At 37.7% G+C, this 14,695-nt stretch overlaps 3 protein-coding genes across 3 annotated transcripts; 1 reads left to right on the top strand and 2 right to left on the bottom strand.

The window, feature by feature from the left end:
• Positions 1-496: 496 nt before the first annotated feature.
• On the top strand, positions 497-2,412 carry LOC21405437 (wall-associated receptor kinase-like 20). The gene has a single exon (XM_010100558.2). It carries the CDS (start codon positions 497-499, stop codon positions 2,390-2,392), a length of 1,896 nt encoding a protein of 631 aa, XP_010098860.1. The 3' UTR covers positions 2,393-2,412.
• An 803-nt stretch (positions 2,413-3,215) lies between these two features.
• On the bottom strand, positions 3,216-4,865 carry LOC112092056 (uncharacterized mitochondrial protein AtMg00810-like). Its single transcript, XM_024167225.1, has 3 exons — positions 4,765-4,865; positions 3,738-4,263; positions 3,216-3,695 (listed from the first exon to the last, which is right to left on the bottom strand). Exons 1-3 carry the CDS (start codon positions 4,863-4,865, stop codon positions 3,216-3,218), a joined length of 1,107 nt encoding a protein of 368 aa, XP_024022993.1.
• Positions 4,866-9,519: 4,654 nt separating this feature from the next.
• Positions 9,520-13,876, bottom strand: LOC21405436 (cactin). Its single transcript, XM_024167214.1, has 13 exons — positions 13,507-13,876; positions 13,318-13,409; positions 13,124-13,223; positions 12,454-12,525; positions 12,239-12,301; positions 11,943-12,083; positions 11,639-11,734; positions 11,029-11,313; positions 10,802-10,943; positions 10,566-10,720; positions 10,297-10,473; positions 9,943-10,209; positions 9,520-9,850 (listed from the first exon to the last, which is right to left on the bottom strand). The coding sequence occupies exons 1-13, from the start codon at positions 13,846-13,848 to the stop codon at positions 9,731-9,733; spliced, it is 2,052 nt and encodes a 683-aa protein (XP_024022982.1). The 5' UTR covers positions 13,849-13,876; the 3' UTR covers positions 9,520-9,730.
• Positions 13,877-14,695: the final 819 nt, after the last annotated feature.

The following is a 14,695-nucleotide window of genomic DNA, read 5'->3' as shown; positions in this document are numbered from 1 at the left end:
CCTGCTGAAGAAACGAGCGAGATTGTTTTCTTATATATCTCGTATTATTCTCGTTTCACCAACCTACTTTACCAAATGCATGATCCACATGTATGTTTTTTTTTTCCCCACTTAAAATGAAAAAGAATCAACTTTTAATGATATTATTAGAACCATTATATTATTTTGTCTAATTCTGATCCATAACTGTTCAATTTGAATGTTATGTTTGTTTTTTATGCAAATGAAAGGAGTAAAATAATTTGATATCATTATGTATGTTTGACCATTAATGGCGCCCTTTTGACACAGTCACCAATCACCACTAGGGGAATCCACCAGAACTATGGATGCTGCAAAAACTTTAAATCATTTTCTACACAGATTCTCACAAGCCCACTTTTTGAAAATTTTTATTTCGCCCACTTTATTCTCTTCGTCTAACCTTTATATGTTAACCCATCTTCCTTCCCATATGTACCTTAAACTTTCCTTCCCTTTTTTCTTATGCAAAGTTATGGCCAACACAAGCAAAAAACTTGTCTCCCTCTTCACCTACTTCCTCTGCCTTCTTGGTCTGAGCCATTACTGTTCTTCCCAAAAGACTTGTCCACCTTGTGGCCCCATACAAGTCCCATATCCTCTAAGCACAAACCCGAACTGCGGCGACAAAGATTATACACTTCGTTGTGATCCCTTCTCTAAGAAACTTTACTTTGATGCCCTTAATGGAACTACTTATGTTGTACTAAGAATCATGGCACAACTTCAACGCCTTGTTGTAAGGCCATCACCATGGCTGCCTGGCAAATGTGTGACTCGGGACATGGAGGTAGGTGAAGGCCTGTGGTTAAACCAGTCCCTTCCCTTCAACATCACTTCCTCCAACACAATCTTCCTCCTCAACTGTTCTCCTCGCCTGCTGGTCTCTCCCCTGAACTGCACCCCTTCTAGCCTATGTCACCGCTACTTGGAGAGCTCGGGACATGTCGATTCAAAGCGAGCTTTCCAATGTGCGAGTGACCTTGATCCTTGTTGCACATTCATCGCTGGTGGGATGCCTTCCGCCTACAAGATAAGGCTTCACAGTTCTGGTTGTAGAGCCTTCCGAAGCATCCTTCATTTGGACATGGAAAAGCCCGCAAATCTGTGGGAAGAAGGGTTGGAGATTCAATGGGCCCCTCCACAAGAACCAGTTTGTAAGACACAACAAGATTGCTCTGGCGCTTCCAAATGTTCTCCTGCAGGAAATAGTGGTGTTTTTCGCTGCATATGCAATAGGGGATACCAATGGGACCATTCTCTTGGAACTTGCTTGAGAAAGAAGAGAAGTGCAAAAGTCGGCCTTAGTTTAAAGGTCTCAATTGGGGTGATCTCCTTTTTCTCTCTAGCTTTGGTTATGACTCTAGTTAGAGTAAGAAAGTCCTGCAGATTGTCTTCTAAACGCACGAAGCTTGCCAAGGCGAGAGAAGAAATGTTGGAGTGCCATGGAGGGAAGTCTGCCAAGGTGTTCAACCTGAAAGAAGTGAAGAAAGCAACAAATGGATTTTCCAAAGACAGGATTCTAGGAAGTGGGGGTTTCGGAGAAGTCTATAAAGGCGAGCTCCAAGACGGGACTATTGTTGCTGTCAAGTCTGCTAAAGTGGGAAACATCAAGAGCACAGAACAAGTACTAAACGAAGTTGGGATTCTTTCCCAAGTTAATCACAAGAACCTGGTTAAACTTTTGGGTTGTTGCATCTATTCGGAGCAGCCATTGATGATTTACGAATATGTATCAAACGGAACTCTTCATGCCCATTTACAAGGTAAGTATCCCACCTTCTTGGATTGGAAAACTAGGCTGAGAATAGCTCTACAAACCGCAGAAGCGTTGACTTATTTACACTCCTCTGCACATACTCCAATCTACCATAGAGACGTCAAGTCGACTAACATACTTCTCGACGATTGCATGAACGCAAAAGTAGCGGATTTTGGGCTCTCCAGATTGGCTTCTCCAGGTCTGAGTCATGTCTCAACATGTGCTCAAGGAACACTTGGTTACTTAGACCCCGAATACTACAGAAACTACCAGTTAACTGATAAGAGTGATGTTTATAGTTATGGGGTTGTGTTGCTTGAGCTTCTCACATCCCAAAAGGCCATAGATTTCTCTCGTGATCAAGATGATGTGAATTTAGCAACTTATGTGAGAGGGAGAGCCAAAAGTGATGCAATACTGGAAATAGTTGATCAAAGGCTAATGCAAGAGGAAAAGCCTTCTTCAAGTGATGTTTTGACAAGCTTAAAGCTCGTTCTAGAGCTTGCACTTTCATGTTTAAGGGAGAAGAAGGAAGATAGGCCTACCATGAAGGAAGTAGTTCAGGAACTCCAACGTATTATTCAAATTGTAAATCAAGAAAGTGTGTGAATTAGGTTAGGTTAGTATTGAGACTGTACGATATATAGATATGTACTTTTTCAAAGAATAATTCCCTTTCAACGGTTTGGAAACTTTTTAGTCGAGTTAATAGTGAAGCCACATATTACTGAGTGGAGCACCTGCTCTCATTAAAACTTTATACTTTAATTTTTTTTTTCTCAACGATTCCCATTTTATAATAAAAAAATGCAATTATACTCCACTCGATAATTAAAATATATAACTATATCCTCATTTTAGAAAAAAATCATATCTATTTTTTTTTTTTGTTTCATATTATCTCCATCCAAGTAGTATTTATGACTAAGTGATAGGTTTTGTTTTCTTGTTAAAGTAGTCTTTAGCCACCAAATGGAACTTCAAAAGGTCAATAAACCAATTTGAAAAAAAAGTGGCACCCTCTTCATTTAGGGGGCGTTTTACGGGGTCAAAGTAAAGATTAAGAGGATGTTTGGTACCTAGATTTGTTCCCTGATTCGAATCATGGTTCGTGGTTCGCTACAGTATTTTCTCTCACAAAAAATACACGTAAATCGAAAATAATTCTAATCACATGGTTCTAATCCATGAACCAAACATCTCCTAATATTAGAGAATATTGGAGAAAGTTGGAGAGAAATGATTCATTTCTCATTCATCTAAAAACGTGCAGAGTACAAAACAAAAACACATATTGTTGAGAGGAAAGTCACACATAGTGTGAACCAAGTCCAGCTCAGCAAGGGGAAGAAAATAAAACAAGCAAAATAGCTAATTAGTCCATTACTTTATTCTATTTACAAAAGGATCCCAACTATTCTAATACTCCCCCTCAAGATAGAGAATGGATGTTATGAATTCCCATCTTGCCAAGTAGAGCATGAAATTGTCCAGAAAATAGAGGCTTTGTTAGCAAGTCTGCTAACTGATGTTGTGAAGAAACATGCAGCGTCTTTAGTATACCAGCTTGAATCTTCTCTCTAACAAGGTGACAATTGATTTCTATGTGTTTTGTACGCTCGTGAAAAACACGATTGGCCGCTATATGCAAAGCTGCATGGTTATCACAGAACAACACTGTTGGTTTATGGTGATCCACATGCAGATCCTTGAGAAGGGAGAGCAGCCAGATGATCTCACAAGTTGCATTTGCCATGGATCGGTATTCAGCCTCTGTGGAAGACCTTGACACTGTCTGTTGTTTCTTAGATTTCCATGAGACAAGTGAGTCTCCAATGAAAACACAAAAACCACTAATGGACTTTCTTGTATCAAGACAAGTAGCCCAATATGAGTCAGCAAATGCTTTCAACTATATTGCCGAGGTAGAAGAGAAGAAAAGACCCTGACCAACCGTGCCCTTCAAGTATCGTAGAACACGACAAGCTGCCTGCCAATGAGTCACTTTAGGATTAGCAAGAAATTGACTTAACCGATTCACTGAATATGAGAGATCCGGTCGTGTGATAGTGAGATACAACAATTTTCCAATTAATCTTCTATACTGGGAAGGATCTTCCAGTGCTTCTCCATCATTTTGGGAGAGCTTCACATCACCATCCATGGGTGTTTTCCTTGTCTTGCAGCCAAGATGTCCTGAATCCAAGAGAAGTTCCAAGGCATAATGTCTCTGGCTAATTGAGATTCCTTTAGCAGACGTAGCAACCTCAAGTTCAAGAAAATATTTCAAGTCTCCAAGGTCCTTGAGTTTAAATTTGTTGTCAAGGAACTGTTTGAAAGATGTCACATAGTTCAAGTCATTGCTAGCAATCACAATGTCATCAACATAGACTAAAAGAACTATAAATGAAGAGCCTTGAATTTTAGTGAACAATGAATTGTCTGTAGTTGACTGCTTGAAACCTTTAGCAGTGAGAACACTTGAGAATTTTAAGAACCACAAAGTTCAAGTCATTGCTAGCAATCACAATGTCATCAACATACACTAAAAGAACTATAAATGAAGAGCCTTGAATTTTAGTGAACAATGAATTGTCTGCAGTTGACTGCTTGAAACTTTTAGCAGTGAGAACACTTGAGAATTTTGAGAACCACTATCGGGAGGCTTGCCTAAGTCCATAGAGGGACTTATGAAGCTTACAAATGACATTATTAGGCATAGTCTCCCCCTTACGGTGAAGACCAAGAGGCAAGGACATGTATACTTCCTCATCAAGATCACCATGCAAGAAGGCGTTATTGACATCGAGTTGGGTTAAACTCCATCAATGAATGGCTACTAAGGCAAGCAATGTTTTCACAATAACCAATTTTGCTACTGGTGAAAAGGTATCAAAGTAATCAACACTCTCTTGTTGAGTAAAACGCTTAGCAACTAAGCGAGCTTTGTAATGCTCTATGGAACCATCAGCTCGACTAACATGGCTTCACGCCACTCTGGAACAGCAACAGCCTCAGTAAAAGTGGTAGGTTCAACATTTGAAGAAATGGAACAAACTATAGTTTTATGAGGAATGGACATCTTGTCATAAGAGGGCACTTTAGACCATGGGTGAGCAGTGGAACTGGAAACATAAGTAATGGAAGAACAGTGGTAATCCTACAAATAAGAATGAGGTTTTCGAGGACAAGTGGGATGTGTGATAGCGGTATGAGCAGGGTCAACAAGAGGCAGTGGGGAAGGATGATCAAGAAGAGAAAGTGGCAAGACGCGATCAGAAAAGAAATCCTGAGAACTAGATTTGGAAGTAGAATCACAAAAAGGGATGATAAACTCATGAAAAACGACATCACGTGAAATGAAAATGGCATTGGTGGTGAGATCAAGAAGCTTGTATCCTTTGTATCCAGGTGGATAACCCAGGAAAACAGCTTTGGTAGCACGAGGAGAGAACTTGGTTCTATGTCTAGCTAATGTGGAGCTATAACATAGACAACCGAAGGCTCGTAAATGTGAGTATGAAGACTTCCTTTTCCATAGGAGTTCAAAAGGCGTTTTATTAGATATTATATTAAAGAATATTGGAGAAAGTTGGAGAGGAAAGATTCATTTCTCATTCATCTGAAAACATGCATGAGTACAAAACAAAAACATATATTGTTGAGAGGAAAGGCACGCACAGCGTGAACCAAGTCCAGCTCAACAATGGGAAGAAAATAAAACAAGCAAAATAACTAATTAGTCCATTACTTTATTCTATTTATAAAAGGATCCCAACTATTCAAATAACTAAAAAGAACCATTTGTGTTAAAGAGGCTTTTTTTTTTTTTTAGGTCTTTGAATATTCATGTGAAGGAGTGGATGTAAAAAGGTGGTGTAAATGATGCCTATAACGACTGATTTGAAGTAGCCCACGTGAGCCAAAGTGAACCCAAGGATGGATATGATGGGCCGAAAGGACCTTAAAAAAAACTAGGATCAGATGCTTTATTTTGTACAAGAAAAGTTGGAAACTTGGAAATGATCCAAGAAATAAGGAATAAGGGGTGCGTTTAGAATTAGTTTTAAAATAATTTTATTTTTTTGTATGAAAATAAAAATGAAAACGTTTTCATTTTTATTTTAAAATTATTTCTGAAACTGCGTTTAGTGGTTTAATTTTTGAAAACATGTAATAATATTTAAATTAATAATATATTGAATAAATAATAATATTAAATATATTAAATACGTTATGTTGTTTAACCTTTTATTTCTTATTCCCTTATCCCTATTCTGCCCTCAGATTTTCACCCATTCTATACAAATGCAACTATACTTTTTTACTTATTTCCTGATTTATTCAACTTTTTTTCATTCACCTGGTAGTCTGTGGACAACATTGTATTTTAGTCGGAGAAGACTGGGGAGGGAGGGGTCGTAGTCGCAGGCACCCCGGGGGGGCGCGGTGGGCAGTCGGAGAAGACGGTGGCGGGCAGTTGGAGAAGATGGTGGCGGGCCAGTCGGAGAGGAGCGACGGTGGGCTTTTGCCGGATGTCCCGCGTCTTCTTCGGCTGGAGAAGAGAGAGAAGAAAAAAAAATTGAAATCCGTTTTTAAAAAACGAAAACGTGAAAATGAAAACGTCTTTTTTTCGTTTTCAATTTTTCACAAAAAGACAAAAACGTTTTTGTTTTTATTTTTTAAAAAGTTTTTAGATTGTGTTTTCATTTTTTAGTTTCGAAAAACGTGAAAAATAAAAACAAAAACAAAAACAAGCAGGCCCAAGGATTCCCCGACATGGGATTTATTTAGCACAGATTTTCTGGTTACAAAAGAAGAAAAAAAAAAGCAAATTTGCCTTAGAAAAATAGAGAAAGCATTTGGCATACAGAAAATTTTGGCAATTGTCAAACTAGGACACCATTAGTGTCACATAAAGAAAGCAGTAATAAAAAGGCGTTTGGCTTCTCATTGTCAAAATGAGAAAGCACCAACAAAAATGCACGATAATTGTATATTTTAAGTGTTGAGTTCTTTGACACTCGATCCAAATGGCAAAAGGAGAAAGATTAAGGGCCCGTTCGGTTCGCTAATTCGAGTTTTTAATTTAAGTTGAGATGTGATATTGTGTGAGAGCTTTTTACTGTAATAAAAAAATTAGATGTGACTGTTTCTGAGAGCTTTTTACTGTATCAAAATTCAAATTCTAAACTCGAATCAACGAAAAAAACAGGACCTTAAGAGAAGTGTTCAGTGCTAGAATCTGCATTGGAATAGTGTGAAGCTTTTTGTCACGTTTGCATTATAAAAACGATGATTTTGGGATCACCCGTTGCATTTTAACTGGTCCAAGGGAGAGAGAGTGAGTGGGGGAGGGAGAGAGAGAGAGCCTCTCTGCTCCAATAAAATTCTTTGGCTAGTGGAGAACTGCCAAAGGGCTCTAGAAAAATCCATCCAAGTTAGTGGTGTTATTTCTGCATTAAGCATGGTTTAATTGGCAGGATTCAATTGAGAGGAGCACTAATTACTAACGTTATTTGTTAGATTTTAAAAGCGCAATCCTCATCATCTTATCAAGTTCTCAACAACTTTGAGTTATAGTTCAGATTTTAGAATACTTATGAAGCAAATCAAGCAAACTTATGTTGTCGTTTAAAAAAAAAAAGGTGAACTATAGTCTTCTGATATAACAATCTTTCAATGTACAACGGCAAGAAAATCCAGCTATACGTTAAGGGAAAAATATGTGAAACTATTTTATATAGGTCATTTTTATCTTACAACAGATGAATTGATACTAACATGTCGCATAATAATTGAACTGATCAGTATGATGTTATATTGAATATAACACGTAAAATATAAAACAGACCTCCTACCAATGTGCATGTGTAAGAATGACAAAATAGACAATCTATACATTTACACATGTACATTATGGAAGCCTTTTTCATTTGTATGGGACATGAAAGGCATAAGCATTCAGACCAAACAAGTATAGATGGTGTGTGCTCGATCTTTTTGCTCCATTGTTGAATTTTGCTATTTGGAATGACATATCTCCCATTTCCTCTCAAAAGAAAGAAAAATTCACATGAATAATCATGGAAATCAGCCTATAAAATGGGCAACATGACATTTTTTTTTTTTTTTTAAAAAAGTGCCTTTCCAGAGAATGGGATTAGTCAAATGAATGTTATTACTCAACATTTCGTATAAAATATATTATAACAGTTTTTGCTTCCCTAATGCGTGGGGAGTAGCAATCATGGTTACCATTTATAGTATCAACAAACAAGGAGAGAGATGAGAGAGGACAATGGTGGGGTAATTCCAAATTACGAATCATGATAGGGTAAGAACCTTCATTTTCCAAGAAATATTGCTAAATGAAAACTTCTAAATCCCCCCATCAATAAATTATTAACACTAACTTTAAGTGGCATGTCATTGAAAGGAAGATAAAGGATAGACGATTTGTAATTTGTTACATATTATTACTTAAGCATGACGTTCTAAGTTTCATATTATTCGACTTCTTCATGACATGTAGCTATTAGATTATCATAGTACTATGTGATGTTCTTCACATATCATTGGTTGAAGAATAGGACATCTTCCCTGAATTAGGAAGCATAATTCTTTGTTTTTTGTTCCTACCATTTTGTTTTTCTTGTCCCCTCCATTTGTGTGTTTGCGCGCATAGAGATGAGAGAGAAAACAGAGAGAGAGAATGTTACATTGTTGACAAACCTGGCCCATTTCAAGGTTTCAAACGGGATGAACCTGAATGGAATATTTATGCTGCATACCACAAAATTGGGTGAGGATCGACTTCTACCACAGGGGGAAAAACTCTCAATTTTTCTGCCATGTGGAAGAACAAAAGTTAAACTAAAAAGTCTAAACCACCCTCAAAGTTAAACCATCAGATTCTCTCTCGTCGATCGATGATGAGCAACGCTGAGGCCTTGACTCTACGAGGTAGATTCATGGGCAATCTAGTCTTCCCCTCACCTTCGCTCTTCATAACGAGATCTAGAAAGAAATCGCTTTCTAGATCCCTGTGCAAATATCGCTAGTGAAAACGACAATCTCTATCCGAGGATCATAGGCAACACATCTCCGAGAGATCTGGTTTTCCTCAGTGCTATCGACATGGTCTTCTTTAGATCTACGCGCTTCGCGACGGAATATGGAAAGATTGCATCTTCACGATGAGAACAACAGCAAGATCTCATCAATCTGCTAACAGTCATTCATCAAAAACTCGTCACCACTCTGGTCACTATTGCCGAGGAAGATGAAGGTCAATCGGCGTAACGGCATCACCAGCAGGGAACCGTTTGTTTTATGTGTTTTCTGTGCAAGTCATTTGTTTGATTTGGTGAATTATTGTGATTTTTTAAGTATCTTTGATAGAAAGCTATGGTTGGTTCCACTGGTGTCACGGTTGGATACTGGCCGGTATCACGATGGTTACTAAACAAAAACCACCAGCCGTTCAGTATCACGGCGGTTACCGATTGGTCAACAACTTGTATCATAGCAGTTACCGGTTAATAACAGCTGGTAATGTAAGGGTATATTTGGAATTCTGATTATATTGTGATGACGTAGCTGTGGTATTCTCCAAGCTAAGATTTTGTTTTAATCCTGTAAAGAGCCCAACCTGAATTCCTGCGCCCAGGCCCGGCAAAGACACATGAGAATCTAGAAAATGCGTGTTAAAAAGTTGAGAAAGACATTGAAACTTGAAAGAGCCAATGCAAAATCGTAATAGTAATAAAGTTACATCTGTTACATAATTAGACTCAGCCCTCAAGCACAATTAGCCAAAAATCAAGTATTATTCACAAAATTCTATTGCAAAAAAACAGAAGTTCAGGACTTGTCTACCAACTCGATGAACTTCACTAACCAATATTTCACAGGTGTCCCCACATAAACGTAACATACCTCATTTCACCTTCGGTAGCGGTAACGTTTAAAGTTGAAGTAAACATGCAGAATTCCACGCTCAAATGTGCATTTGAATCCCTTCTTGTGAGAGTATTCCCATTCCTTGTTCACAATCCGGAAAGCCTGTGATACAACAACAACAACCATTAAGAGCAACTTAAAAATAAAAAGTAAAAGTAAAAGTAAAAATAAACGTAGGATCAAGAGAAACATACAATGTCCTCATAAGGTGGCCCTGCATGGAAACGTATAATGCATGTCTCACTACTATTCCCATCCTTCTCAATAGTGAAATTTGGAGCCTTTGTCTTGTCAACAAGGTCTGGATAGAAGATGTTGAACTTGTATCCTTGTACAATCTTCGGAGGTGGGTTATCGTGATCATAGTGAGTCTGGTTGTATTTATTCCACTCGTAGCCGGTATGAACCCGGTTGAAATATTTCGGCTTTCTCGGTCGGTACTTATCGTGCCACCAGTACACCTGATTGGCATGGGAACAAAATTAAATTTCTAAAGGTATCAAGAGCAAAAGTAAATAAGATAAACGAAGAGGAGAACAGATAGATACCTGTGAATCCAGGTTCACTTCAGCACCCGAGCCGAAGACTGCATCCCCTTCCTCCATGGTTCCCATGGCTTTCATGGCCTTCGTCTCGAAGTTGTCTACTGGTGGAGCTGACTTTGATGCCATGGCTTCTTGATACCTTCTTTGCTGCTCTTCTAAGACAGCAATACGCTTCCGTTCCTGTTGATATACCAAAGGAGTCAATATGGTCATAAAGATGTTTGTACTTCATACTTGCAAGTAAATCAAAAGCATTCTGATATGTAAGTTACCAAAATAGCCCTGTCCTCTTCAGGGTCAATTGCTTCCTCGTTTTCATCACCATGCAATAGTTCTGGCGAAAACGATCCAGCCTCTTCTTCACCCTCTTCTTCAGCCTCACAAATTTCTGCTTCCTTCACGGGCTCTGGAGAATATGGCCGAGAATCTAAATAAGGAAAAGATATAAGATTAGCAAAGTATTAATGATACAACAACGTCAAACTCACAAATGAAAAAGAAAGTGTACCTTCAACATCATGTTCACTCTCTCTCTCCTCTTCATATTTTAAATCATGAGCAGTCTCCAATCTTTCTTCACCATCCACTGGTTGCTCAAGGCGATGCAAGTACTGGCGCAACATTTTCGCGTGGATTTCCTTCAAAGAAGCCTGTTTGTAGCAATTGACCAGTGAGGAACAAGACAGTAGTTTTAAAAAAAGATACACATGCATTGAAGAATTTAATGATAAGTACCTTGGCCTTGTATATGTGAAGGCGTTTCAGGATAGCCTCCCAGTACTCAACCACTTTAGCTGAGCCAGAACGCATCTGTGACTCGATCTGAGATTGCAGTGCCTCCAATTCGCCATAACTCTTTCCTTCTAAGAGGTTCCTCACATCAGTTTCAATGCTAGAGTGCAGGCCCCTTTCTTCTGCAAGCAACTCAGCAGGAGGCTCCTCCCCACGCACCCTAGCTCGATCCAATGCATCTTTCTTCCTAGCTTCTGCTAGCTCCCAATCACAAACAACCAGAAGCGCCTGTTGAATGGCACTTATCAAGACAAGTCCAACATAAGCATTTACAGCAATCATCTTTGCAATGTATACGTACATAAACAAGTTTCAGGTGATCATATCAAGTCCAAGTAATTATTATAATGAAAAAACTCTATTGCAGTACACAAAGACATCATGCTATTGCATGTAGCTAGGAGATCATTATATATATATATATATATATATATATATATATATATCTAAAATATAACCAAAAAAGAAATAAGAAATCGGAGAACTTGTAAATTGAAGACTCTAGCAAGGTTCATAGTATGCGTGTATTAAGGAAACGGAAAATGAGGAATACCTCCCAATACTCTATATGTGTTAATGTTGCCCTGTCCAAATCCAGATGCATTTTGATATCATCGCGGAGCTCTTCCATTTCTTTTACTGTCAATCCCTGCATGATGTTTTTTTTCAGTGCCTATGTTTCACGAGATTCCCAAACATATTACAAGCTACATAGTAACTATGCCACCCGAAAACATAACATGAAGACGAAACTTTGATTACTGATTTTATTCACTTCATGAAAGAAGAAAAATCAAAGAAGAAAAGGAATGTACAAGGTTATGAGAGAAAGCTCAAGACTAACAAGGGATACATACCTTGAAAACCAGATAAGGCTCATTTATATCTATATCAAAATCATCTGAGCCGTTGAGGTGCTTGGACAATATATCAATAGGCTTTACACGTCCTTCACGCAATCTAATCTCAGACCTGACTTTGCTTTGATCAAAATGAAACTGTATATAGAACAAATGAATTAATCAGTTTACAAGTAAAAAGAAACGAAAATGCAATCATGGCTACAAGAACCTTGCAACAAGAAACGCGAGCTTTACAATAGTAAAATGAGTAATTATGGGATGCAGATATTGATAGCTAATTAGTATTGTACCTCTTCTTCTTTCTTCTCCCAGTCCTGGTATTCAGCCCGAGCACGTTCTCTGGCTAACAATGCCTGCAGAAAAAACACAGTTGATGAACCAAATTGCAACAAATTAAGGAAAGAACAATGGCAGGATATCATAATTCTCCTGTCGACATTATCTAACCGGATTGGTGGGAAAAACAAAGACAAAAAGAAAACTCGCCGCATAGGGGTAAACTGACCATTTCTTCCTCATGCCGTGCCTTTTCAAGTGCCCTTTCTTCTCTTCTCTTTTTAACCTTTTCTATCTCTGCCTGCATTTTAAATTCACAAGAAAAATATTAAAACTTAAAACTTACAGCAGTCCCAGATCAAGATATAGACACAACATCACCCACATAAAGTTTGTTTGGAAAGGATATAGTAGACCAGAATTCGAAAAAAAAAAAAAAAAAAAAAAAAAAAAAAAAAACAAAAAATCAAAAAAAAAAAAAAATAAAAAAAAAAAAAAATAAAAAAAAAAAAAAATAAAAAAAAAAAAAAATAAAAAAAAAAAAAAAAAAAAAAAAAAAAAAAAAAAACACACACACAAAGGAACCACTTTCATATTTCATAAAGCATGGGAGGAGTGAATAATTCATTTTGCCATCAATTCCTACTAATGTATTTATGATGAAGCCTCAATAAAATGTGTCGAAAACTCCTTACACCCTTTATATTTTGCCATGAATTTTAAGTAACTTCTTCAAACAAGCTCCAAGACAATACACATCCACATATGGAAACCAAAGCCGAAACAAGTCTCTAACTTGTACATTAAAAAAATAAAATAAAATAAAAATTTACAACTTCGGTACTAGACAGACAAGAAATTTAAACACAAATAACAAGCAGAGAAGTAATTAGACGCACCATCCTTTCTTTCTGTTTTTTTTTCTCAGCTTTAACTGAAAACATGTCAAGAGAAGCTCCATGAGTAATGTCACGCTCGATCTTCTTCCGCCACACAAATCTACAGATTACACATTACAAACTAAGATTTCTAATTCACACAATTTACCCAAACAATTCCAATTCTACATAAGAATTTGGCAAAAGAAACTCACTTCTCGTTGAGATTAGAATCACCGAAGGGATTCGAATCATTTGAATAGCCAGAAACCGTCGGAGCCTTCAACTTCTTCGCAACTCGCAGTGCCTACGAAATCAAAAGGAAAGGAAAAGGAATCAGAATCTCAGAATCGCCAAAAACTAATTGATCGAAAAACCCTAGATTCCCGTTCCGAATCCAAAACCTTTTTCTGCGCTTTCTTAGACATGTACTCGGCAATTTCCTCTTCCGTAATCTCCCTCGACGACCTCTTCTTCTTGCGTCCACGGTCATCGCTGTCGTCGCTGCTTCCGGAGGATTCATCGGAGTCCCTCCCACGGCGCCGGCTCCGGCGGCTGCTCTTGCTGCGACTGTCTCTGTCTCGGCGCTTGCTCCTGACCGGCGACGAGTCGCGGCTGTCCGACCTGTCCGAGTCGGAGTAATCGTCGAATTCGGAGTCGTCAGATCTTCTGCTCCGCCGTCCAGATTTGGAGGAGGACGACGGTCTTTCCTTGTCGCTCTTGCTGCTTGGGCCATGAGTACCCATGGGACTTCTTCGGGCGAATGATAAAAGAGACTCCTTTCAAGCGGATGAAACTTCAAGTAGGCTTGGGTGGGCCTTTTAGCGGTACGGTAAAATTTTACTGCTACGTCGGTTAACTTTATGAATTTAAATTTTTAATTTGAGTTAAAATATAATATTTTTTTAAAATTTTTAATTATAATAAAATAATTAAAGGGAATATTTTTAAAAAAATATTAACCGTAAAAATTTAAAATTAAATTTTTAAATAAATAAAATGAACCACGCATATATTAATATTAGTTGCGGTTACGTGGTCCGCAAGTGTTGATGTAGTTAAAAAAATAAAGAAACAATTAAATAGAGCCCATTTGGTAAAGGGATTCGTTCCCTAATTCGAATCATGATTCATAGTTCGCTACAGTATTTTTTCTCACAAAAAATATACGTAAATCAAAAATAATTCTAATCACATGATTTTAATCCATGAACAAAACGGATCTTAATGGCGTTGGCTATAGTGCCCCAGTTGATAAACGAATGGGCTGGTCCCCATTAAATCTCAGCCCTTCATTTTTTAACTTTTGTTTTTTTATTTCAACTTACGTTTAGTTCGTGGTTTAGAATCATGATATTATAACTATTTTTTATTTACGTGTATTTTTTGTGAGAAAAAATACTGTAACGAATTACGAACTATGATTTGAATCGGGATACGAATCTCCCAACCAAACAACTCGTGATGAGGGTATGGAGGGACATTTAGGTCCCGTTTATTTTATCGATTTGAGTTTAGAATTTAAATTTTATTACAGTAAAAAACTCTCAAAAATCATCACTTCTAACTTTTTAATTATAGTAAAAAACTCTT

This window comes from Morus notabilis, unplaced genomic scaffold (genome assembly GCF_000414095.1).
Source record: "Morus notabilis unplaced genomic scaffold, ASM41409v2 Scaffold124, whole genome shotgun sequence".
NCBI classification, from domain to species: Eukaryota; Viridiplantae; Streptophyta; class Magnoliopsida; order Rosales; family Moraceae; genus Morus; species Morus notabilis.
This window is presented reverse-complemented; position numbering and strand designations above follow the sequence as displayed.